This window comes from Lissotriton helveticus, chromosome 3_1, assembly GCF_964261635.1.
Source record: "Lissotriton helveticus chromosome 3_1, aLisHel1.1, whole genome shotgun sequence".
In the NCBI taxonomy this organism is placed as follows: Eukaryota; Metazoa; Chordata; class Amphibia; order Caudata; family Salamandridae; genus Lissotriton; species Lissotriton helveticus.
In genome coordinates, this window is record NC_136061.1 from 211,686,209 (window position 1) to 211,713,679 (window position 27,471).

At 44.6% G+C, this 27,471-nt stretch overlaps 1 protein-coding gene across 2 annotated transcripts in view; it reads right to left on the bottom strand.

Moving 5' to 3' along the window:
* RAD51D (RAD51 paralog D) overlaps window positions 1-27,471 on the bottom strand; it is a 151,975-nt gene that overhangs the window by 112,693 nt on the left and 11,811 nt on the right. For both annotated transcript variants that reach the window (XM_078679608.1, XM_078679609.1), the window contains exons 2-4: window positions 23,117-23,216; window positions 22,190-22,251; window positions 20,908-21,026 (exon numbers count right to left, since the gene is read on the bottom strand). In XM_078679608.1, the coding sequence (XP_078535734.1) occupies window positions 20,908-21,026; window positions 22,190-22,251; window positions 23,117-23,216 (281 nt within the window). The remainder of the gene's footprint in view (window positions 1-20,907; window positions 21,027-22,189; window positions 22,252-23,116; window positions 23,217-27,471) is intronic.

Genomic DNA, 27,471 nt, shown 5'->3' on the forward strand with positions numbered 1-27,471 from the left:
GGTATGTGGAAAGAAAGTCTACCTGCGCCTATTATAATTGATAAACAATGCACTATTTAGTGTTCATAGTTCGGTTTGTGCAGATTTGTCCCTGCAACAGTAGTAGAATGGATTGTCCTCCTATCCAAACCAAAAGTAAAGTAGTATCTTATTCTTTCTTGGTGGTCATTCACCTTTTTATTGTTGGCAATTGTCAAAGCATAAACATTTAGAAGACTTGAAAAGACATTATGGACAATCCCAGAGGACTGCACTCAGTGCATAGAGCTATTGCTGACTAGAATGGGAGTCCAATGGAATTGCCAAATGTGCAATCTTAGTTAGCTACACAGACAGACTAATAAGAATAATCTAGTAATACCACAGGGAGTCATAGTCGAGGCAGGATAAGAATTTAGATCCAGTCTACAAGAAGATCAAAGACGATTTAGAAAAAAATCGAATGAGGAACGCTAGGAAAAAATAGGTACTCTATATTAAAATTAAAACTTACTGGGCCCAGCAAAGGAGCCCTCGCCTGCCCGATCCTGGCCTGCATCCTCCTGAACAGCACCCTCCTCCTCCTCCTCCTGTGTCCTCTTGCCCTTGGGGGGAGCTGATGTACAACATGAAAGAAAGAAAGACCAGAAAACATGGATGAGATTTGTCAACCAAATCAAACATTTCAAAAGAACAATAACAAAATATTTTGGAGAAATAGCAAATAGATAGACAACTATTCCACGGGATATATTGACCTATCTCATGTGGTATACTACGTTATTCGTATTGCCTGATTTGCGGACCGTTGACTTTGAAAGTTCCTATGTAACTCACTAAACAGACTACTAAAAAGGTTTGCCTAGGCCTGGCAGGCAGCAGTCCGCAGCACGCGAAGTGACAGACAAAGTCCATCCTGCTTGCAGATCAGTGAATACTCAAACTATCAATCCACCGACCACCACCACTATTTCTTCTTATAGCCATGTGTCTAAAGGAAGGACTGGACTTCAGTCTGTTGGGGCTGATTTAGAAGTCCCTTGCGGCTCATTTTCCTCCATTGTTGCGTGACTTTTGTGACGCAGCGGCAGAACAAAAGAGTCGCCATGGTGCGGCGTATATATAAAAAAAAACGCATATGGGAGATGCATCACGTTGTAAAGCCCTGCGCCATCAGGGGGCGTTCCGGCGCAAGGGAGGGCGTTCCTGCGCAGGAACGAATCCTAAAAGTGGCTGAGGGAAATCTACAAGATGTCAATCAGTCACTTTTAGGACAATGATGCGTGACTCAAACCCTGCGCCTGCTTGAAGCCGACGTACGGCTTGATGCAGCATTGGGGAGATAGGGCACCCCAGAGCATTGCTGGAGCTGCGCCATCGTTGGCACGCAACTCCAGCAATGCGCCGCCTTTACGGCACAGATGCGTAAGGCTTCTGTGACGTTTTAGGCCAATGGGTGGTGGTGGCATGGCGCACTATTACTGCTGCATCCCTGCTACTTTGCAGGGGTGCGCCGGTAATTGAAAATAGGACCCTTAGTGTCTAGCATTACGCAGTTCTTTACACTACACTCATACATAATTTCTCAGGCCAATGAAATGAACACAAAATACAAACAAATAAGCATAGTAGCAAGCAAGGCTACTGAGAAGGAGAGCAGTGCACCTGAAATGCATAGAAGATTTTGAAATATAATTTACCTACAATGTAATCGGCAGCATTATTGCTCTTGGTAAAGAACAAAGATTTGCAAATAACAGAGCCGGATAAAACAGATTAGTGATGAAATAGCTAGAAATAGCTACTACTACTCACCAAGCCCGGGGACCTATACGCCGAGCGCGTCCAGCAAGTCCCGTTCCCGGTCCATGACATCCGTCCAGCGGTGGGTGGCCTGGTTATAGGTGCGCCGGACCCCAGAGAGCTTAAACATGGCCCGGCACACCTTCTCCCACCGCTTCCGGCGCTCCCGGATGCCATAGCCGGTTGCGATCTTGCCGCCTCCCAGGATGGTCTTGGGGAGGCGGCGCTGGACGTGGAAGATGAGTGCGGCCACCTCCTCCGCGCTAAAGATCTCCCGTGGCATCACTAGCTCCCTCCTCAAACGCCCGCACGGGAGCCGGGCACGGGGTGCGGGACCCTTCCCCTTCTCAGGGTGCTTCCCGGCTCCCTTTACCATGGTCTGGGCAGAAATGAGTTAAATAATAAAGAAGAAATAGAATAGGGAAGAAAAAAAGAAAAGAGTTTAAAAAAGTAGTTTAAAATTAACAAAAAGTAGCAGAAAACACAAAAATATAGAGCTAGAAAAATAGAGGGATAGATAATAAGTAAAATAGATCAAATAAACTTCAAACAAGCAAAGGATGGCAGAGATTCAGAGAGGATACAGAAAGCATGCCCAGAACCATAGCAATGAATGAGAAACAAGATGGCCGCGCCCATTCACGACCGCGTGGGTAAGTTCGCGCGAGATTTTCCTCGCGATCACGCGCGAAATTGTACTAGCGAGCAGCACACTTTGCGAGATTACACATAGCGGCCGGAAACGGAATTACGTCACGCAAACAAGATGGCCGCGCCCGTGTACGACCGCTAGGGTAACTTCGCAAACGTATAGCTACAAGCGCCTTGCGAACATGTAAAAAATCACGCGAACATACACGCCGAAAAAAAAAAGTGTATTCGCACTCATTCGCGGCTTCCGAAATCGATCTCGCACGGATTCGCGCCCCGCAAATCGCGCAAAATTGCAGAAAAACGATTTTTGCTAAACTGAAAGCAATCAGCAGGTGCAAAAGTTCAAACTTAACATTAGTAACCATTCACTCTAGTGCTTCCTGAGGGGCCCCTCCAGAGTTCAGTTGCCTATTTGCAACTATTCCATGACCCTGCTATGACCCAAACAGCAGGCTCATAGAATAGCTACAAGTAGACCATAAAGGTCCTGTGAAAAAAAATTGCACTGCAGCAGAAAGCAAATTACAGATAAGGAAGGAAGCAGGTGCCAGCCAGACTGGAAGTTTCAAAATTACTGACACATTAATCACCCCCTAATTAATTCATGGCAGTTGAAGAAGGGCAGGTGTGCTTGCTTTCACTGCAACAGAAAGCAAATTACAGATAAGGAAGGAAGCAGGTGCCAGCCAGACTGGAAGTTTAAAAATAAGTGACACATTAATCAACCCCAAATTAATTCATGGCAGTTGAAGCAGGGCAGGTGTGCTTGCTTTTTTTCACCCCCATAATCTACAGTGATAAACAAACCTAATGGGTGGCAGTGAGGATGTACCAGAGGGTGGCATGGGTGTACCAGAGTGTGGCAGTGATGAAACAGAGGGTGCTGTGAACCTGTGATGATAAACCAGACGTAGAAACAACATAGTCGCGGCCGTTGCGAGCCGAAAAGTAAGTTCGCAATTGCGAAATGGTCCACAAATCCTCGCCAACACTCGCCAACACAAAAAACTTAAAAATCCGCTAATCCGCGAGAGTTCGCGGATTTTGCGGATTGCGAATCCGTAAATACGCAAATTCGCGTACGCGAGATCCGCTAGATCCGCCCATGCTTAGTTGATAGTAGCTGACAAATGTTTTTATTCAGAATGTATTATGTCAATAAAGTTGTTTTATTGTATTACCAAGCTGCATGTGAAAAATAAATTATCTGGGGCAGCAATCCGATATAAAAGGCTTCAGAGCAGTGCTGCAAATCTTGTCAACTGCCATTTGTTGTGTGTAAACAAAGCCATGTTACATTGTTAAAGGTATTATCTGCAGCATCCTTGATGCAGTTTTTTGGTTCTGTATTAAGGCACTCTTGGTTGCTAATCTTAGGCTTTGGATGATTGTGTCTTGAAGAGTCTGTGTCAGCACCAGGTTGAATTGCAATCCATTCAAAGGGTCTGAGCATGTTAACAGTACAAAAGTAGTAATCTTGTACGTACTCTTACATGCCTTTGTGAATTGGCACGAAATATCCAACTCTTTATTAGTAAAAGTGTAAAGAAAGTGTAGTCTCTACTACTTCAACTAACTGTATATGACTATTCTCGTAAGTCTGCCATTCTAGCTGCTTTGTGGCCAATTTACAAAGTAAGGGCTCTAATACAATGTGCCACTGCAACGGCTGAAGGGACCTCCCGCCATAGGTGCGGCGGTCCCCCTGTACTCATTATCATGCCCCCACCACACTGGCGGGCGCATCCCGCATTCCAAACATTGCGGCGAGCGGTGCAGCAGCACCCGCCACAATGTCAGAAATGCATGTTGTGCATTTGCATGCACAACGTGACAGGCACCGCGCGGTGCCTGCCACCTTGTGCATACAAATGCAGGGGGTACCATAGGTACCCCCATGTGCACCCCCCCCCCCAACACCCTGGCGGTCCACAATAGGCCCCCACAAGCAAAGCCTGCATGTCTTTCCATGGCCGCAATGCCGCCATGGAAAGGCAGATCTCCGCCAACATCCTAATATGGATGGCGGTGTCTTGCAGACACCTCCACCATATTAAACATGTTTTCCGCCCGGTCGACGTGTCGACCAGTGGAAAAGCGGCAGACTCCCCAGTCATCCTAATATAGCGTGAGGGGGGGGGTTTCTGGTGTGGATGGCGGGGGCAAACCGCCCGCCATCCTAATGGGCCCCCAATAGTGGTAAAGGAATAACTACCCGCAAACTTTCTCATGTACTCCGAAATGCCTTTGTTAATAAGCCTCCATGATTTTTTCCCAGTCAATTGCGAGCGACTCACTGCTTTCTAAAGGAGGTGGGGTGGGGGGAGGTTACGAAGCCTGAAACAAAATTGTGAAGAAGCATGAAGGACAGTCCTTTGTTGCGGTTGGTAACATTGTGAATCTGGCACTCCCATTCCTGAGATTATTGATACAAGCTTCATTCTATTCCTTGGCGGTGTCAATGAATGTTCAATCAGGGACATTTTCCTGACTCTAAACTCACTACAAAAGCCATAATATTCCACAAGTGAAGTTCGAACATGTTAAAATAAGTTGGTTTTTCTTTTTTTCTGGAACTTTACTTTCTACTAAAGTAGTGAGAATGGCTGCAAAGATTAGAGATTTAGCCCCTGTACAATTAATTAGTGTTAGTTTAAGAAATTCCTCAGTTCTCCATTTCAGGTTTAGATGACAAGGTTTCAGCCGTCACAACTGTATTATGGGTCTGCTCTGACAATGTCTCGCCAGTTATATATGTGTAGGTCTGGGTTCTGTTTTCTTGTTACATTTTAATTACTAATGATATGCACATTCTCTTGGAATAATGTTGAATTGCGGGGATTCTACATCCCACTCTATATAAAGAAATCTATGCTAAACTATTATCTGAAGTGAAAGAGAACTCTTTTATTAAGCGAAGACTCTTTTTAAAGTTATATGAAGACGAGTGTTTAGTAAGAGCACTGATAATGTCAGATTAGATTAGAAAATCTGGTATTTATGATTCCAAATGTCTGGTTCAACTGTCTTCCAGAAACTATTCCGTCCCAGACATTTCCCAATTCTTTCCCTACAAAGGCAGGTCTGGGTGGCTATGTATTAATTCTTGGGTACCTACCACACACTAGGGTGGGATTGAATTACATGCTATCTCCTTGGTGAGTATTGTGCATTGGATATTTTTAGTTATGTGAGGTTGTGCCAGAAACTACTGTACATCAATGTTCATATTCCCCACCAAATTTATCAGGTTGTAATTGTACAACTTTGGATATTTCTTTTGTAACATCATGCACCCATAGAGTAAAGCGCTTTGATGCCCTAGAGGATGGCATCCGTGCTATAAAACTCTGTCTAAATAAATGTATGTCAGACTGTGGCACTTCAAACATCTGGACTACAGTCTTTAATGCATATTTATTATCAGTGGTCACCTCCCTTTTATTTCTGACAAATTTATAGCTCAAGGTCTGCCACTGAATAAAATATAACAAGATATACATTTCATTCAGTTTACATTGACATCTACTACATTATCACTATAAGATTAGGGGCCAGATGTACGACGTGATTTTGCATGCGCAAACGGGTTTGCGAACCCGTTTGCGCATGCAAAATCACTGATGGCCATGTACAATTCCTAAATAGTGAGTCGCTAATTATTTGCGACTCGCTATTTAGGAATTGCAAGTCACAATTATGAAGGGGTGTTCTCTTCCTAATTGCATCCGAATTGCTATGTCTGAATGTTTTGTGACCGCAATTGCAGTCGCAAAACACTCGCAAAATACCACCTTCTTCCAGAGGGTGGTAATGCAGTCTCAATTTGTAAGGGGTCCCCAGGGGACCCCTTCCACTTTGTGACTGTGTCTAAAAATATTTTTAAGGGCAAGCAGTGGTCTCAGGAACCACTGCCTGTCCTTAAAAAATCAAACAAAAACGTTTAATTTTTTTCTTTTTTTAAATGCAGCCCGTTTTCCTTTAAGGTAAACGGGCTGCATTTTAAAAAAATGCTTTATTAAAAAGCAGTCCCAGACATGGTGATCTGCTGAGCCCAGCAGGCCACCGTCCCTGCGAATGCTGGCATTCCCAATGGACTTGCAAATTGCGAGATGCACATCAATATTGATGAGCCTCGCAATTTGCGACCCCATTGGGAATCACAAAACAGTGTAATAACACTGTTGTACATTTCATTTAGCGCCTCACTATTTGTGACTCACAATGAGTCACAAATTGTGAGGCGCTAAATGAAAGGGTTGTACATCTAGCCCTAGGACATCTGTGGTTGGTGAAGTATACTTTAAAACACTGAGGCTGGTGATCTTTCTCGATCAAATGACAATAGAAAACTGAAATGCGGATTTGAAAAATCCAGTGAGTTAAACATGAAGTCAACCAAGGGGAGAGCATGTGTGGGTGGGGAGATACACCAGAAGCTCTGTAACTTGGCAAGTGGGAACTCAAGAATCTAAGAATATACCGTTTATGCCTTTCAAGTTAGCTAAGAAGGCAATTAATAGGCTGCCCTGCTTGCCCGCTGTATTGCATTTCACTGAAAATTGATTAATCTATAACCCATGTTCCTGAGAGAGATCAATGAAAATAATCTGCCACTGAAATTTCAATAACATATACAACAGGGACAAATAACATGGGTGCTAATTGTCTCCGCATCCTTAACAACTATCCAGTGGCTGCTGGTCATAATGGAAATTTATATTATGATGGTAATAATGCCGACATCCCAGGGGTCTGGCAGCGAATCTATCTTGAGCATAAAAATCCTGTGTGCAATCATCTATGGCAACAGTGATAACAATGATAACAGCCTTAACAATCCTGTATATGTTATCCGCCAATAAACAAATAATCTTACACTTACCCCCCAACCCTCACTCCCGTCTGCAAATATCTGCCCAATCTGCCTATCCCCAGTTCTGCGTTGTAGGCCTGGTTACATGTAATAGCTGGCCCTTAGATCTGGTACCCGTTGTATTACCCCTTCTCTTGCATCTAAGGGCAGGCCCAGATATCCCTGTTGTCCACCATCCTGAATTTCCCAGTACCCGATCCACTGCCAAATCCTACATGTCACTGATCAGTGTCTATACAGTGATCAGCGCCTTGCGACTCCAACCATATATCTACTGGTCTTGACCTGCTTGGCATCAATTCCCAATATCGGGTCAACTGGTCTTTACAGTGTGTATGTAGCCAACCAGCAACCGCGGGTGGCTGTGGTCTCTTGCAGTGTATTGCCACTTGCCGTTTGGCTAGTAGCAGCAGCATGGACACCAATTTACGAGATCCTTTTGGAACTTCCAAGACAAATCCCAATAACGTGACCAGTGGTGTGAGTGGTATCTGTACAGTAGTGATTTCTCCAATGTGTCTGACTACTTCCAGCCAAAACTGTGCTATCAATTTACAGGACCAGGCCAGATGTATAAATGTCGCGTCCTGGTGTCCGCATCTCCAGCATGTGGCATCTGGGTATAGGCCAACTAGAATGGCTTCCTTGAGGTAAGACATGTATGAAGAGATATTCATCTGTTACCATGATGTTGGTAACATAGTGTGGGGACAGTTCTACACGTATAGAACATGATACTAGCAATTATGACTTTGTTTCCCAGATAATGTGTAGATGAATATGCTGTACAGCCATCACTAAAAGGAAAGGCTGAATAATAAAACATATCCAAACATCAAAATGAAGCAGTTTTGAAACAGAGCAAAGAAACCATGATACATTTTTATGTTGTGAGGAAATGACCACAAGGTGTAGGTCATAGGTTAGGGGTCAGAAACCTGGATGAAAATCTATGCCAACTTATGGTTTGAAATAGGAAAGATCCTTGAAAATGGATGCAGTATTAAGATTGATGAAGAGTACCTCTATTGATGGGAATGTAAACCTGTTAAGACTCAAGTGTCTTTTTTTAGTGTAATACTGAATTGTTCATTAGCACTTTGCCACCGGCTTGGAGAAACAATGACACCTTGCTATGACAAATTAAACAAGATGATGCCTTGCTAGGAGAAATAAAACCTCATAGGGGAATAAAGTCTGCAATCACAAAATACAGAAATATAGGTCACAACAGTTTTTAACCCCTCAGGTACAAGTTCATTCTCAACTAATATCTGATGAACATATCTGATGTTGCTTGTATTCCCTGGCAGAGAAGATGTGGTCTCGCTATTAAGGCTAGACTATCCCCATTACAGGTGTGGGCAAAAATAATTAACATATGTTTGCTCTTGGGAAGTATGGAAGAGAAAATATAAAGTTGATGAAATGGAACGTACCAAGAGAAATTACCAGTGCTTCAGATTAATTTAAACCTTTTTATCCATCAATTTTGTGATTCTGGCCACAGGCTATTTCTTACAACCTGCTACTTAATATTGGCTGGATTATTCAAGGGAAGTACTGATGGCAAAGAAGTAACCATCAACTATTCCCATGCTTTAGGTAGCATCTAACAAATGTTATGTTATGTTATGTTATGTTATAAAGTTTTTGTATAGCGCCTATCACCGCCGGTCTCTAAGCGCTTAAACAGAAAGAACATAACATGCTGTCACCCCAAGACCCTCTGCCATCTCTGATTAGGCCGGAAGTATTGCCTTTTTAAATAGGTACGTCTTTAATTTCTTCCTGAAGGAAAGTAGCTGTGAATCTTCCTTCAGACAAAGTTGAAGTCAATGTTGATTCCTTCCCCAGAGAATGCGTGGAGAGAAGAGCTGTGGGCTGTGGTGACCGCAGACATCTGAGATCGTATAACGCAGATGGCAATGAACACTGACCCAAAAGAGTTTATTCTAATGTAACAAGCAAGAACAGCAATGGTCTCTGCAGGTCAAATCCCTAATGGCATCAACGTAGAAGACAGTCAAGAAAGGACTTTAAATTTATATTGGCGAGCCAGCCACAAATGACTGGTGATTCTGCTTTGTCACAATTAACTTATGCCTTTAGAACAGCAAGAGTATAATTCATGACAAATTTATCAGAATCAAAACTAGCTGGTACTTTGGTGTAAACTATACTGACCCTCCCACAATCTCTCGACAGACTGTATTGGTGCTTGTTCGCATGCTTTTCTTATGTGTTAGACAATGTATATATATCACAGGCATTGATGCATGTGAACATAATCTTGTAAATGTGAATGTTAGGCCTAATGCCGGTCTCTACTAATGTGAGCTTTTTAGCTCCATTTCTGTGTTAAGCAAACCGAGTTTATACTAAATTGTCCCAAATTTACACTTTCTGCTGCATGCCTTTTTAAAGCCAGATGGTTTTCCCATTGTCTGTGCACAAGGACTAAAGATCTGTTGGAAGTTGAACATACTTGAGAAACTGAAAGATACAAAAGAACAGCTTCAGTATCCTGCTTAAAATAACCTAATGTAAACATGGTTTTATGTTCTTTGAAACAAATTAAGTTTCTGAGCATATATGCCTTGATGTTTTGAAAATGTATACAAAACCCTAGTAATTGTGGCAGGGCAAGCAGTCTGTTCGGTCACTTTTGGCAAATGCTCATGATTAAGATTCTAGAAGAAGCCTACTGAAATACAAGTACAGGGAGGCATTACATTAGTGTACAAATGTTATGCTAAATTACTAGACTAAGCTGCAAGACAGCTCAATATAAAAATAAATTGGGGATCTATACTAAGACGTTAGGGATATGTGATGGGTGATGGTCGAGGTATTTTCAGCTGTCACACTTATTTCCCTTTTGATTGCTGAGATGTTTATAATTATGATCATTTTTACTGAAATGATGCAAAGAGGATAGCATATAATAAATTTAAATACATTTTAAAATCCAATTATTTATATGTGTACTAATGCTAGCTTTTGGGTGGAGCTTTACAATATCATCTGCAGATGCAATAGATTATTTGACAGTTTGTCTGACTCCTTTACTTCAAGTTTGCATAATACAGGAGGGAGAGACACCTTCAGGTTTTCCTCTCCTCTAAATGTTCATAAGCTGATGTTGGGGTTCAAGAATTGTACGAGATGTGGTCCCCCAAAAAATCCCCGAGTACACAAATATATTCCCTCTATGTTACAGTACTCCACTTCTTTGTAAATAGGTTCACACTTTAGAATCCAAATACAGACAATAATACATAAAATTCTCTAGCATTAAAATATTTTGGATATGATAGAGTCAATTAAAACAGTGTACTTTGCCTAATCCATTCAGCACCTGGTTTACAGATTGGCAGAAGGGCTAGTCTATCTTAAACCTGATGGATGTCCCACCTGCCTTATTACAAGTGCATTATATCCTATGCCACTTGTAATAAGGATGGCTGATATCCTTCACAGTGGTGATAGAGTAACCCCCCATCAAACTAGAACTCATGCCTTTTGTCTTTAACTAAATAGAAGTATGAATTGCCAGGCTAATGTATTTTGGGCTTTTTCTGGTATCTGTTTGGGCCATCACATTCTGGGAAGGGATTTTGTTCAAACAGTTTTTCTAAGTAAGCAAGGACCAGGTGGCAGAGCTTTCCAGTCTGTTTGCATCTGTGAAGAGCATGATTTAAATGATACTTTAATCTCAACTAAAGAACAAAATCTTCAAATTTTATTTGTAAAATTCAAAGAAATGGACTTAGTGGAATAATGGAATGGAAAGTTACATCTTCTTGTAAAGTCTCCTGTATACTGACTGCAAAACTTAAGTTTTGCAGGTCCTACTTGTGAGAAGTTGGCCTGATGTGCAGTGCTCACTATTCTAGTGATCACTATATATCAGTCCAAACAACCCTTATTGATGATTGGTTGTAAGTCAACCTTATAGACCAGCTATCCTAGTAGCATGGATACGAGCAGTCTAAGGCTAAGACTCTAGAGGGCGTGTTAAGCCAGCTGTTTTACCATCACATTACCCCTTGAACACCCAGTGAAAGGACACCACACAAGTGTTATGAAAATAAACAGTGTATTTATTAGAATCACAACAACCCTGTACTCTTTATGAGGACAGGGTGCTAGGCACACAACAAAACTCTTACGAAAATACTTAAGTTAGCACAGTATATACAAATGCCCGAGGGGCACGAAAAACCATATACTCTAAGAGTGGAATGCGAAATTACTAGCAGGTAAGTACAGTACTAATAGGCTTTGGAATCGCTAGGACTTGACTATAGAATCCTTAGATTACTTCTAGGAGACCTAGGGGACTCGGGTGCAGAGTGTGCACTCTCACGCGGGATGCGGGACAAAGTCTATGGAAGCTAGTAAAGTTAAAGTTAGTGTTCACGGGCGAACCCGACCTGGTAGGGAGAAAACGACAGTGGATCCTGACCCTTGGATAGTGAGGCTATGCTGGGGCACCGAAATGCCGAAGTTACCTAGCCCAGGGGCTGCAGCTGCATAGGTCTCAAAAGACGTCGGGAATCCTCGTTGCCGGACCAGGAGCCTGGAAGAAAGATGCTGGCAGGCGACCAGTGAAGATAGTTCGAGTTGATCCAAGCCTGGATCTGGAAGATGGATGACACCTGAAAGCAGAGGGGACCAAGTTCGTGACTACTAGCCAGTAGTCAGTGGGCACCAGGAGGGCACCGGATGGTAGTCACCTCGACTAGGTGAGTGGGCGATGCTGGCTCTGCAGATCTCACGGACCAGGAGGCGTTGTCGGCGACCAGGATGGAGAGGCGAGCTGTCCCACGATGGATGAAGCTGTCGGCGTCGAAGTTACCCAGGATTGGGCAACAAGCCTTGGCTAATTCAGGCCCACGCGGTGGACTCAAAATGGCGTCTTGAGTGGACCAGGAGGGTCCAGGGTGCTCCTCTTCTGGGAGGGAGCAAGGGCCAGTCTGGAGCAACCAGACCAGCAGCAGTGATGTCGTCGGGCGTCGTTCAGAAGGCCACAAGCCAGCGGGCTAGTAGCCAAACAACGCGGTGAGCAGCAAAAAGCAGAAGGGCCCCACGCCGATCGTGGAGATGCTGGGGGGCTGCTCTTCGGTGCTGGAGCTGCTCAGGGTCGGGGCTTCTCGGACCCCAAAGCACTCGCCAGGAAATTACTCGGCGGGCTTGCTGTGCAGAAGTCGTGCAGTCTTGGCAATAGTCGGTCCCTTGAGGTCTCGTCACACTCACGGTTCTCAGCTTGGCTGTAGAGGTGAGTAGAGGTCGGAGGTGCCAGGGAAGCCGGGTCTTGTCGAGCTGGGCAGTCGGATTCCGGAGGAAGGACGTGCAGCAGACCGCAGTGTTCTTGATGGTGCCTGCGGATGCAGGGTGACTACTCCTTAGTCACAAGGGAGAATCTTGAAGAAGGAAATCTTGAAGTCCTTTCGTAGAAAGTCGTGTCTTGATTCCAAAGATGATCTGATTTGGAAGGGGGCCAGTTCCTACCTTTATCCTGAAAAAGGGGGTTGGCACGCGACTAAGTCCTGCCCTATGGGTGGGACTAGGAGGGGGGTGGTTACACCCCTCTCCTTTGGCGGGCTTTCCCCAGGCCAGGGGCTGGAGTGCCCCTGGAACTGGTTTCAGCCGGCCTATGCACAGTGAGCACCGGGGTGCCACTTGCAGTCACCTTCCTCTGTAGCCCTGCCTACCTGGAATACACAAAACCCTGTCTGGGACGGTGCTGGCACCGCCCCTGGCAGGAAACCCTTTGTCCTTGCCTCCTGCTCTGGGAGGACTCCCAGCAGCAGGAGGGCAGACTTGTGTCTCGGTGGCAGCATCCATTTTGTGGATGCTAAGGCTCTGTCTGACTTTAACCGGGGTTACAGGTTACATACATGTCGTGTCCCTCTAGAAGGGTGGAATGCTAACCCCGTCGCCAGAATTGGCGAGGGGTTAGTATTCCAATTCGTATGACACCTTACTCGACATGTTTTGATAAAGCGATACCAGAGTTGGCATATAACCGCGAGGATTATAATGCACTTAAGAGTATATGGTATGCGATATCATGGAAACGGCTAAGGGATGGATCCCGAAAGCCGCAGACAGGCTCAGCTCATGCCAGAGCACTATCTCACACGATTCCAAGCACTCTGCCTTCAGGATTGTCAAGGCCTGCCATAGGAGTGACAGATAGGAGATCTGTGTGTCCATTTTAGGGTTAGATATAGGTATACTATATCTAAAGCAAAGGGTGATTACACCACCTTGCCCCAGCTGTCGTGCAGCCAGTTGTGTCAGATTTGGATGGCCAGCCAGGGGTGGCATAATACATGCTGCAGCCCCTGGTAGGCCCTGTGTACACCTATGCCCTGGGTACCTAAGGTACACTGTACAGGGACTGATAAGGTGACTCAGTTTCCAATTAGATATGTACCTAGGGTACATGGAATCCATTTTACAGAGAGAGCAGTAGGCCTGGGGTCCTGAATAGCAGGGCCCCAGGTCAACTAAGTCAGAAAACCAGCAAAACACCAGGCAAAAAGTTGGGGGCAACCATAGTCAGGGATCTACCTTCCTACATAACCCCCCCCCCCCCCCAAACGAAAGGAGATAAGGCTATCCTTGCCAGGTAAGCCTATATTGCCTGAGTGGCCATATAAGGAAGTACCAGCACTGGCATGGTTACCCCCTATCTCATGGTCCACTAAGCAATCCCTCACCCTAAGGGTATCTGAGGGTCTCCACCATAGGGAATCTCTACCTGTGGTGTGTTTTGGCAAAGTAAAAGGCTGGTGCTGGGATGGAGTACTGAAGTGAGACTCCACTAATGTTGGGCTCAACTTCCTCCAATCACCATCTACCATGTGTGCCTTTCTTTCCAGGACTGAGTTGCTGTGAGCTCTCAGGGTCAACCTCTGGCTACCTAAAGCTGGAGGCTGGGTCCCTCTGTTTGGCTTACTGGAGGGACAGGTCAGGTCTGGGGCCCTCAGGTCCCAAGTTTGGCTGTGCCCAACAGTTTCCATCTGTGGGAGGTCCCTAACTAAATTCAAGGGGGATCCCTCAGGAGTCTGTTTTATTTTCACTTGGCTAGGATTACTAGCTTCAGTGCCCTTAATCTGTTGATTGGGAAGTTCTTTTGGACAGGGGGCCCTTTGGGGTCCACCACTGGCCTCCCTGACCTCTACAGCCCTGGGCTGACTGAGGCAGGGTAGAGAGGGGCAGGTTACCCGCTCCAGACTGGGTCCCACCTTGGAAGGGTCCACTGACATCAGGGGCTCTGCCAGGCTAGGCCTGACTACCTCTGGGGCAGTTCCTTCACAAGGGGTCAGATCAGTTCCCTGAGGAGGCTGATCCTTTCCTAAAGTCTGGTGGGAGGGAGATTTCTCTTCCTCCTTAATGCTCTCTGTCTGAGTGGAGTGATCCATAGTTTCAGGCTTCACAACACTATCATCTGTCTGAGTTTGAGCTGTGGCCATCACAACTCTCCCAACCTTTTCAGGAGGGGGCTCAGTTTGGGTGTGGGCTGTGACCATCACAGCCTTTACAACCTGTTCTGGGAAGGAAGTTGTCTGAGATTGGGCTGTGACTGGCACAGCCCTCCTGACCTGTTCAGGGAGGACATCTTGGACTGGGGCTGTGGCTATCACTGCCCCACTAACCTTACCATGGAAGTTTACCATTTTAGAATGGGTTTCTTGCTCTACTTCAGCCCAGGCTGAGAGCTCTAAATCATTCCCCAGTAGGCAATCTACAGGCAAGTTTGGTGACACTGCCCCTCTCTTGTGGCCAGTGACACCTCCCCAGCTGAGATTGACCAATGCCATGGGATGATCTCTCTGTACTCCATCAATATTGGTCACCTGGTATGTGGCACCAGGTAAAAGTTGCCTTGAGGGGACTAGACTCTCAGTCACCATAGTGATGCTAGCCCCTGTATCTCTATAGGCCTCAACTTTTATACCATTGATGAGGGGCTCCTGTCTGTACTTGCCCAAAGTGTTGGGACAAGTTGTGAAGTTGGCAAACCCCATGCCAGTCTCACAGACAAGAGTATCTAAGTTTGGGGACCTGGTTAGGCCAGAGTCCCCAGGAACTCCCAAAGTAAATGCACCCAAATTCTTGGGGGCACTCCCACCACCTGGGGGATTACTACTAGTAGTAACAGGAGGTTTGGGAGTGTTACTTGGGGGTATGTTCTCCTTATTGTTATTCTTTGGGCAACTGCTGTCAGTTTTCAAATGACCCACCTGTTTACAGGGATAACAATAAGGTTTCTTCTGGTATTAGAAGGATTCTGGGACCCACCCCCCTCAGAGGATTTTTGGGGCCCTGATGTGGTTTGATCTGGAGATTTATTCCCACCCTTCTCTTGAGGCTTGGTTGATTCCTTTTTCTGGTCACCACCTTGGTTCTTGGGCCTAATCCTGGTTCTGACCCATTTGTCTGCCCTCTTACCCAATTCTTGTGGAGAGGTCAGATCAGAGTCTACCAGGTGCTGGTGTAATAACTGGTTCTGACAATTATTTAAGACTTGCTCTCTCATAATAAGATTATATAATCCTGTGAAGTCAGTAACCTTGCTACCCAGTAGCCAGCCTTCCAAAGCCTTAGTGGCACAATCAACAAAGTCAGACCAGTCCTGAGGCTGAGTTTTCTAGGTGTCTCTGAACAGCAACCTGTACTGCTCAGTGGTTAAGCCAAACCCATCAACCAGTGCATTTTTCAGGACCTGGTAATTGTTAGCATCCTCAACTCTAGTAGTGAGGAGCTTATCTCTACCTTTGCCATCAAAGGAGAGCCACAGTATAGCTGCCCACTGACTCTGGGGAATGCCCTGCACAGTGCAGGCCCTCTCCAGAGCAGCCATCCATTTCTGGATGTCATCCCCTTGCTTAAAGGGGGGCACTATTTTAGTCAGGTGTTTAGTATCTAAACCCTTCTCTTTTTCTCTTGGGAGATTGCTGCCACCAGTGGGAGCTAGCCCACTCATCTGCTGCTCTCTAGCAAAAGCAAGCTTTTCTTTGGCAAGGGCAAGTTCTTCCCTTTCAATCCTCAGAGCAGCCTGTCTCATTCTAGCTTCATGCTCTATTCTCTGAGGGGAAGTCACTCTCCTCTGTGGGGAGTTCCTCCTCCTCTGGGAAGAGGCATTAGAGTGCAGAGATCTATTGGAGTCCCTAGAAAGAGATCTATCTCTCCTAACTCCAAGGTTAGGCCCACTTCGGGTTAGTACTGGGGGTCCCCCAGATCCTAGCCCAAGTAAGTCTAAGTTGGCCCTGGTTAGCCTTCTGACTACCTCAAGATCTTTGTCTACCTCATCCCCAGAGAGTTCCTCCTGATCCTCCTCTCCCTCAACTGCTGTGGCAGTGTTGGGGAGGTCTGGATCTCCAGAGGTTCCCTCCAAGGCTGGCATGTTCTCATGTAACTGAGAAATCTTTCTGGCATCATATGTCTCTAAGAGACCTATCAGAAAGGGAATGGTGGGGTTAGACCCCTGCTTCAGTTTCCTGGAGGTACAGACTTGTCTCATCTCCTGGAAACTGAGAGCTGCATATCTTGAAGTGACCTGTGGAGGGTCAACACTGACCAGGGGAGTCTCGGTAGATTCTCCCTGGGTAGACATGCTTTTCTAGTGAGGTGTAAGTGGTGCACTCACCTACACTATATGTTTGCCTACTGATCCCTTGCTAGAGTTGTAGTTTAGGGTGTGCTAGGCCCTAGGAGCTACTACAGCTGGTTCAGTAGAACTCAGAGTATTCTAAGCTAAGTTATATGTACCTTTAGTCCTTATGTGATCTTTCACAAGATATTCTTAGGATATGTGTGGTAAAACAACAGCAAGCTCAAATCCCAACCGCTGCCACCAATGTGAGAAGTTGGCCTGATGTGCAGTGCTCACTATTCTAGTGATCACTATATATCAGTCCAAACAACCCTTATTGATGATTGGTTGTAAGTCAACCTTATAGACCAGCTATCCTAGTAGCATGGATACGAGCAGTCTAAGGCTAAGACTCTAGAGGGCGTGTTAAGCCAGCTGTTTTACCATCACATTACCCCTTGAACACCCAGTGAAAGGACACCACACAAGTGTTATGAAAATAAACAGTGTATTTATTAGAATCACAACAACCCTGTACTCTTTATGAGGACAGGGTGCTAGGCACACAACAAAACTCTTACGAAAATACTTAAGTTAGCACAGTATATACAAATGCCCGAGGGGCACGAAAAACCATATACTCTAAGAGTGGAATGCGAAATTACTAGCAGGTAAGTACAGTACTAATAGGCTTTGGAATCGCTAGGACTTGACTATAGAATCGTTAGATTACTTCTAGGAGACCTAGGGGACTCGGGTGCAGAGTGTGCACTCTCACGCGGGATGCGGGACAAAGTCTATGGAAGCTAGTAAAGTTAAAGTTAGTGTTCACGGGCGAACCCGACCTGGTAGGGAGAAAACGACAGTGGATCCTGACCCTTGGATAGTGAGGCTATGCTGGGGCACCGAAATGCCGAAGTTACCTAGCCCAGGGGCTGCAGCTGCATAGGTCTCAAAAGACGTCGGGAATCCTCGTTGCCGGACCAGGAGCCTGGAAGAAAGATGCTGGCAGGCGACCAGTGAAGATAGTTCGAGTTGATCCAAGCCTGGATCTGGAAGATGGATGACACCTGAAAGCAGAGGGGACCAAGTTCGTGACTACTAGCCAGTAGTCAGTGGGCACCAGGAGGGCACCGGATGGTAGTCACCTCGACTAGGTGAGTGGGCGACGCTGGCTCTGCAGATCTCACGGACCAGGAGGCGTTGTCGGCGACCAGGATGGAGAGGCGAGCTGTCCCACGATGGATGAAGCTGTCGGCGTCGAAGTTACCCAGGATTGGGCAACAAGCCTTGGCTAATTCAGGCCCACGCGGTGGACTCAAAATGGCGTCTTGAGTGGACCAGGAGGGTCCAGGGTGCTCCTCTTCTGGGAGGGAGCAAGGGCCAGTCTGGAGCAACCAGACCAGCAGCAGTGATGTCGTCGGGCGTCGTTCAGAAGGCCACAAGCCAGCGGGCTAGTAGCCAAACAACGTGGTGAGCAGCAAAAAGCAGAAGGGCCCCACGCCGATCGTGGAGATGCTGGGGGGCTGCTCTTCGGTGCTGGAGCTGCTCAGGGTCGGGGCTTCTCGGACCCCAAAGCACTCGCCAGGAAATTACTCGGCGGGCTTGCTGTGCAGAAGTCGTGCAGTCTTGGCAATAGTCGGTCCCTTGAGGTCTCGTCACACTCACGGTTCTCAGCTTGGCTGTAGAGGTGAGTAGAGGTCGGAGGTGCCAGGGAAGCCGGGTCTTGTCGAGCTGGGCAGTCGGATTCCGGAGGAAGGACGTGCAGCAGACCGCAGTGTTCTTGATGGTGCCTGCGGATGCAGGGTGACTACTCCTTAGTCACAAGGGAGAATCTTGAAGAAGGAAATCTTGAAGTCCTTTCGTAGAAAGTCGTGTCTTGATTCCAAAGATGATCTGATTTGGAAGGGGGCCAGTTCCTACCTTTATCCTGAAAAAGGGGGTTGGCACGCGACTAAGTCCTGCCCTATGGGTGGGACTAGGAGGGGGGTGGTTACACCCCTCTCCTTTGGCGGGCTTTCCCCAGGCCAGGGGCTGGAGTGCCCCTGGAACTGGTTTCAGCCGGCCTATGCACAGTGAGCACCGGGGTGCCACTTGCAGTCACCTTCCTCTGTAGCCCTGCCTACCTGGAATACACAAAACCCTGTCTGGGACGGTGCTGGCACCGCCCCTGGCAGGAAACCCTTTGTCCTTGCCTCCTGCTCTGGGAGGACTCCCAGCAGCAGGAGGGCAGACTTGTGTCTCGGTGGCAGCATCCATTTTGTGGATGCTAAGGCTCTGTCTGACTTTAACCGGGGTTACAGGTTACATACATGTCGTGTCCCTCTAGAAGGGTGGAATGCTAACCCCGTCGCCAGAATTGGCGAGGGGTTAGTATTCCAATTCGTATGACACCTTACTCGACATGTTTTGATAAAGCGATACCAGAGTTGGCATATAACCGCGAGGATTATAATGCACTTAAGAGTATATGGTATGCGATATCATGGAAACGGCTAAGGGATGGATCCCGAAAGCCGCAGACAGGCTCAGCTCATGCCAGAGCACTATCTCACACGATTCCAAGCACTCTGCCTTCAGGATTGTCAAGGCCTGCCATAGGAGTGACAGATAGGAGATCTGTGTGTCCATTTTAGGGTTAGATATAGGTATACTATATCTAAAGCAAAGGGTGATTACACCACCTTGCCCCAGCTGTCGTGCAGCCAGTTGTGTCAGATTTGGATGGCCAGCCAGGGGTGGCATAATACATGCTGCAGCCCCTGGTAGGCCCTGTGTACACCTATGCCCTGGGTACCTAAGGTACACTGTACAGGGACTGATAAGGTGACTCAGTTTCCAATTAGATATGTACCTAGGGTACATGGAATCCATTTTACAGAGAGAGCAGTAGGCCTGGGGTCCTGAATAGCAGGGCCCCAGGTCAACTAAGTCAGAAAACCAGCAAAACACCAGGCAAAAAGTTGGGGGCAACCATAGTCAGGGATCTACCTTCCTACACTACTACACTAGAATCACACAAATGAAAATGGGACGAACGATATCTGACACTTGTATAAGGGGTTGGGGTCAGAGGCCACGCTCCTTTATCTTCTTTAGGCTTGTCCCTCTCGGAGACCCTTTTGGAAAGGCACTCTAGCTTGGATGTGCTAAGCCACAGGTCAACAGATTTAGGACTCGCCTAAGGCACCCCTGCTAACCATCTGGATGAAGAGGAGCCCATTGAAATGCCCAAGATTTCTGCTCAACCTTGGATTAATTATTGCAAAAAGGAATATTGCTTTTTAGTGGGGTACTCCCTGCCGAACGGATATAGACAAGTGGAAAAAACACATGGACTAGTGTACGACGAGTGAAAGGCACGTTTATAAAGGAAGAGGATGTCCTAAAAAATAGACCAAACTATGGGGAAACTGACAGACCTACAGAGGACAGAGAGGTACACGGTTAGTTGCACTTACACCACGTTTGAGAGTGGAGTTCAGGCTGAAAGCCCTTGTGATAACGATAAGTTGTTATGGTGTCCAGCACTGCACCAGGAGCAAATGTATAAATGCTGTTAATGTGACTCTTAACAAATCCTGCTGGAATGCATGTGTGGCTGTCATGGTAATAACAAGATCTAAAAAATAAATGTTTAAAAAACAAAAGCTCACGTTTTGCAAGAGAAAAAAACATTTCAGACCCTAATTATTTTCAACTCTTCTATTAAGTTGTCTCATATGTCGCTATGCTTTATCTGTTAGTCTATCTCCAGATATCATGGGATTTATTTAAAATTCGTATGGGTGTATCATCACCAGTATTGCTAAACAGAGCACAAACACATACATACAATGGTTGTACCAATGATGCAGTAAAATACAGAAGTGAAACTATACTGAGAAACGCACTTTCAAGAAAATGCATTAAAATCCTCCCACAGTTTGAACATTAGCATCCTCTTTTGAAAACATGGCTATTGGTTAAATGTGCTGCTTACCTGGAAATTCCAGTAGAGAGAATGGCAGTGGAGCTCTTTAGTTCCTCATATAGATCAGCCCCATTGGATGGAAAAGCTGAGAACTGTGCCAGCAACACACGTCGTATTGCCACCATGGTCTACACATAAGCAAATTGTGCTTAGTATGGCACGAAAGCAAAGATGTAATAAATCAACAATCTAAGCACATGCGTGCAACACTAGCAAAGAAAATAACACAGCATAGCCATCAAGTGAGCGAGTGCTTTAAGGATATGGGGTTCACTCTAAACATACACCTTATACAGGAGTGCATTAAACTGTGCCCGCAAAATCTACCCAACTACAATTAACATTAAGCAACTGTCTTTATTTTCTTTGTGCTTTATTTATAGCGGTTGTACTACATTTTACTCATAACAGATTATAACTGCAAAACATTAATGTTGAACTAGAGGAGTTCGGTCTCTGTGCCCTCAGCCATTTGCCCACTTTCAGAATAATCCCGACGGTCAAACATTGCTAGTATGGCTAGTATTCAACTATGTTGGCAATAAACGAAGAACCTGCAGTAAGAGAATACCATATTCAAAATATCATATGCAGAAATACTTTGTCCTAAATAATTGTTTACAAAAATATCACTCCAATGAAATAATAATAAGAAAATCTAACTCAACAGGATAATATGTTTGTAAAAAATGTTTAGAACACGCTTTTCTTTTTATTTGTTTATTAACTTATTAGAACACAGACAAACAAAAGCTGAACATAAATCGACAAAATCCATCATGGATCATCTGTATTATGGAATAACAATGCCTTAAAGAAGTTGCAGCAACTCCAGCAACTAGAGGGGCGGGGGGAAAGGGCCATAAAGAAAGGGGGTGGGGGAAGGGAAGATGTAAAATGTGGGGGGCAATAGGTGGAGGTAGGGAGAAGCAAGGGGAGACAGTTATCCAGTGAATGTAAAGAAAAAAAGTCAACAATCGAGCAACTGTTGAAGCAAATTTAGGACACAGGTTTTCTGTCATATAATGTTTTTATATACAAATGACATGCAACCACTGAATGTACACGGACACATAGTGTTCTTCCATTTCTTCTCCGCGTTTTCCCATTTTAATGAAATAAGAATCAGCAGGAGGCGTTGATATTATAGTTGATCTTTTCCATTTGTATAGCACTAGTATCTGGTAACTGTGTCCAATAACAACAACTATAAATATTGATAATAACGACGATTGCATTTAAAAAGGCATATTTGAAATTTTCTACTAACTTGTGTTAGCATATTTCTTACCTTGTATGAGAGGGAGCATTTTCTGGCTACTTCCTCCAAGTCAGATGACACCAGGTCCACAACTGAACTCCAGGAAATAAAAAAACATATCATCCATAATATAGGGCCTTTAATGATGCCAATAATCTGCAAGAGCAGCAACACATCATCCACATAAAGCTTCTCGAAAGGATTTAAACTAACATACCTTTTACTTCCTATCTAAGGTGGCTATCACGTTCGCCTAGTTTTTTCTGCAGATTATATCATGGTCCATGAGGACTATAATCAATGTAAAAGATTTACTTTGGAGACGGTTTCAGTTGCATTTTAAAATAATTGAGGCTGTATGATGCCTCAAATGGAGAAAGAGATCACCCTTCAAAGCTGCATTCAACAAACCGTGAATAATTTTAGACTATGAAACATCTCCTACCTTTCTTTATATGGAAAGAAACGGATTTGATTTTACTACTGGACACTGAACAAAATCGGCGTATTCTGCAGCCAGCTACTGACTGAAGATCCTGAAAAACTATAAGGGGACCTATAAGGCCCACTCGAAATTTGACATACCAAATGCTTTATTCCATCATCTTATATTGCATGAAACTGTATTTTGCCCTTACAAGCATTCAATAGCCATGTTGAATACCCAATAAATTAGTAAAGACTGTTTTTTTCAGACTAGGAAAGACTCCGGAAGTGTTTACAAACAGCACATATGTGGTCCTTAGCCAGAAGGTCGACAGCTTGTCTGTTTTATACTCGCCTCAGAAAACTATGACAAGAAAATTCATATGTCTTTGCTTGATTTACAAATTTAATTACTTCAGTTGTTGCTTGTTGTACATTTTAGATTTTTAAAATGCAAGTAAATGGCTATTACCACTCAGAATTAGTACCTAAGAATAACATAAGGATTTAGAAACAAAATCTTATGCATACCTGTCCGAATGCTGTTGGTTTTCAAAATGTTGATTATTTCAGCAGTGAGGCCTGGACAGAGGCCCTCTCGTAGAATCACCATGGCACCAGGTAGTAGTATCTGAGGAAGAAAGACAGACCAGTGAAAGAAACAAGTTAACATCTTAGTCATTCTAATATGTACCTCAGCGAGTGCAAAGGGTGAAGAAAGGGAATTACTGTGTATGGTTGGTAGGGTACCACATCAAACGCAGGGTTACTAGGAATAAGCAAAAACATTGTTTAGCAGGGCACACACTAGTTGATATATTATGTACAGATATACATAAAATGCTGCAGAACCAGAATAAGGTGGAAAACATATTGTGCTGCAAAATATTGTAGCAAAAATCAGACTACCATAGTATTGCCAGGTAAGCATCAAGAGGTAAATATAAGTATACTATACTAACTAAACATATATGCCATGGGGATATATGTAGAAATATATCTTGAACGCACGTTGGTGTGGCGCTAAGTATTGTTAATATATACATATTTGTATTTATGTACAAAATGTAATACTTACCTTTTTTAATACTCAATATTTTTGCTGAATTATGTTTGTATCACCACTTTTACGTCCACAATAGTCTGATTTACAAACAATTAAAACAGTTAGTTATCCGGCTTCCTTCTCTTGCTGTAGAGTTGATTTTTTTCATACGATTTTGAGGCCGTAGAGTGTTCCAAAGGAGTAGACATAGATGGCAGGAGGGTACAAAGTTGGATAGGGCACAAGCTGATGAAGGTAACAGGCTGTGCCTGTCAGATGAGAATTATATATGAAGTTATACGACAGGTCGTGGGAAAGACCTGTAGGGCCAAATAGTGAATAGAACTCTGGAAAAGTACCAGACCCTTTTAAAATGTTCTGTTTTGGACATTCTTTCATCCTATTTGGATTTAGAAGTTTGCCTGAGATGAGTGGATAGAGTATGCATTGCAAAGTTTATGACTGTGTCCAATTGATTATAAGAGTAATTAATTATGGAGTTCAATCAGGAGGCTGTTGAGAAGAGATCAGGCAGTGTTGCATGGGACAATGATCGGATTTTTTTAGTACTGAGTAGCTCTAGGCATAATAAATGCATCACTGTTTCATAGAAAGGCTGAACATAATGCCAAAGTTGTTTGCAGATGGAGAAAACAGCAAATGATCTGTTGGAAATGAGACTGAATCAGGTACAGCAGATAGTGTAGAATAGTGAGGCAGGAATACCACTTCTGTCTTGTGGAGTTTGGCATCAGAGACTGCAGTGCCACCCAATGGCTGAATTCTGCTAGACAGCCAGATGTGCATTTTTAGGTCTCGCCTAAGCAGAGCGTGTGCTGTCTGTTCGAGACATGCTGTATCTACTGTACGGGCTTCCATCATGCCCACCGCTTTTCATTCATTCCTTCATGTGCCTTTTTAAATTCTTTGCTTTTTTTATTGATGAAATGTTCTATTTGTCCTTCCTTTTCATGTGCTGTTCCCTCCCATGGACACTGCCCCTGTTACATGTCCCCCTACTCTTGTTTACTTATGTGGCTTCCGGTGCACTCTTTTTTCCCCCCAATCCTCCTCAGTTGTGTCCTGGACTCGCTATGGTCGAGGTGCCACCACCTCCCCCATCAAGCATCTCTGTTAACGGCCCTACTCTGCACCACACTACGGGCCTTTGGCCTGCTCTTCCTCGTCGCAGTCTGCCTGCCCGGACCCCACAGCTTGCTGGGTCACTGCTGGACTGTGCAGCCAAGCGTGTGGCCGATAGCTGGGCCTCTAAACAGGTGGAGGAGCTCTTCAACTGCATCCCCTAGCCTGTGCAGCGCTGCACTGTCTACTGGAGCTGCCCCCGCTCTTTATGTACTCCCCCTTTATATAAACACTCCTGTCTATAGTTCCCAACAGCTGCTGCAGATTAACCCCAGGCAGCGATTTGACCGTCATCCCACACCCCTTTCTACTCCGTCTTTTTCTGCTGGGCATTTGTTATTTTCCGCACACTATTTTTCACTATTGCCTCAGCTCATCAATTAGCAATGTTATGTTTATTGGATTTCCGAATACAACGCTCTCAGTTGATGGCATGTTTAGTTTACAAACACACAGTTTCCCTTGATTTTCTCAGCTTCAGTGTTAGGAATTTGGTGTTTTCTTTGTTTTCCTAACAAAAAGCGCCTAGCTGTTGCCATTTACACACATACACAGAATCTTTAGTTTACAAACAAACAGTTCCCCTCGATTGCCTTTTCCTCAATTACATTTTCTTTGTTTCCTGCTCGTCTTTTCCTCTCATCTTGTCACATCTGCTGGACAGGCAAAGACCGGGATGAAATGTCAGACACTTTCAGAGGGTACCTGTTCGTGCGTTAACCCCCTCCTGCTAGCAGCTTGTTTTCTTCTTTCTCCCCTCGGTAATAAAGTGGCAAACATGAGTGACTACTTCTTACATTGTTAATTGTTTTAATCATAGTTCTTTCTATTGAATTAAATCCTTGTTTAAGGCGCTATTTGCTCTGCACTGGAAAACGTTTTGTATTTAAACACGCAACAAACGTCTCAAGTCTGGCAATGCATATATTCAATTGATTCTGGAAGGAAATCCTGAGTCGCTTCTGGGTTATGCTGCCAAGAATGTGGCGGAGGGCTGGGGCTTCGAGCGGGTAGAAGAGGGATTCAGCCCGCATCCCCGAGTCTATGTAGAGCTGCATTGTCTACTGGAGCTTTCCCTGCTCAGAGTGTCACATATGCACTGACCAAGGCCACGCCCCCTCCAATAATAGTCATAGAAAGAGGACATGTACCCTCAGGGAGCTAGGAAAACTGATAGAAAAAGAAACAGGACTGCACTGTAAGCTCCTAGCAATGAGGCAGCCATGTTGGAGTAGCCTTCAATCTGGTTTTTATCAGTCTGCAACGTTTATCCCCCCATCTCAGATTTTTCAACCAGCCCAGGAAAACAAGTACAATATATCTTCCTAATCTACCTCCTGCCACAAGATAGACATAACTAAAGAGGTTAGAATAGACAGGGATCAATACATAACATGCAATTATGACAGGGACCAATCTGAAACCTACGGGAAAGAATTCCTATACTATATCATACCCCCTAATCTCTCTATAAATGCAACCAAAACCTTTAAACACAACCTACTTAGAAAAATCCCAGGAACTTTAATCTCAGACCCTTCCTTTAACATAAAAAAGCGCCATTGTTACGACCTAATATGGCGCAATACCCTTACTAATTTGCTAGACGTACAGGAACTGAGAAACATTCCATACGGCACTAAGATGCTGATAACACCCTCACGAAAGCTAAGAGCTACACTAAACATAACATGTTACAAAAACGGCATGATACTTACACAAGCAGCTAACAAAGATCTTTAACTTTTTGACGATCACTTCGCAATTTTAAAAGAATGCGCTCTTAACAGCCCTCCCTCAAAAACTCAGCAAAACAACTCACAAGCCGCAACCACACACAGAAGTCAACCCACCAAAGTAGAATCGCTCATCGCTACAGAGCCCCAACAGTCAAAACAGGAGTCCAGAATCGCCGAAGCTAGGATCAATAACACGCAATGCACTAAAATAGCATTACCTCCAACTAACCCCTGTGCTCCAAGCCCCAGTCCAAGCCCCAAATCCAGATCATACCTTATGTTAGAAAAACATGGTTGGACAGAGGCAGCAGTCATTGCCCAAGACATCTGGAGATGTAATCATATGGCCGATAATAAGAATCTAGAGATCGCATTAACAAATCGAAAAATATCTAGAGAAAAGACAAAAAGTAGCTTCAATCTACCAGAGATAGAATTAACCAGCATACCAACTAGTTCACCCCAACATCCGCCCGTCTCTCCTCATTCCCTAATTCAATTAGCTGTCAATCGAACAAGACTTACAAGGCCTTGCAACTCGCTACCAGAGATATGAAGAACATGTTACACTTCTCAGAAAAATACCTTTGAAAAATGGAGCTTTTTCAAAAATCAGTATACGAACCCCATAACATTCTGAATACTATCCCAATGTCATTGATAAACAGACAACACCAACCTCATAACCAACTAAGGGCCAGATGTGGGTAAATATCATTTACCGATTCTAAACTACAGAATTTTACAGATTCGATATTTTAGAATTGGTAAATGATATGTAGATAATTATTCGGTAAATTTTACCGAATCTGTAAAATTCGGTAAATACCGATTCGGTATTTACCGAATCGGTATTCCCCATTCATTCCTATGGGTCTGGAGGCCCATCTGAATGAATGAGAATTACCGATTCGGTAAATACCGAATCGGTAATAGGGGGTAGACCTACAAGGGTGGCA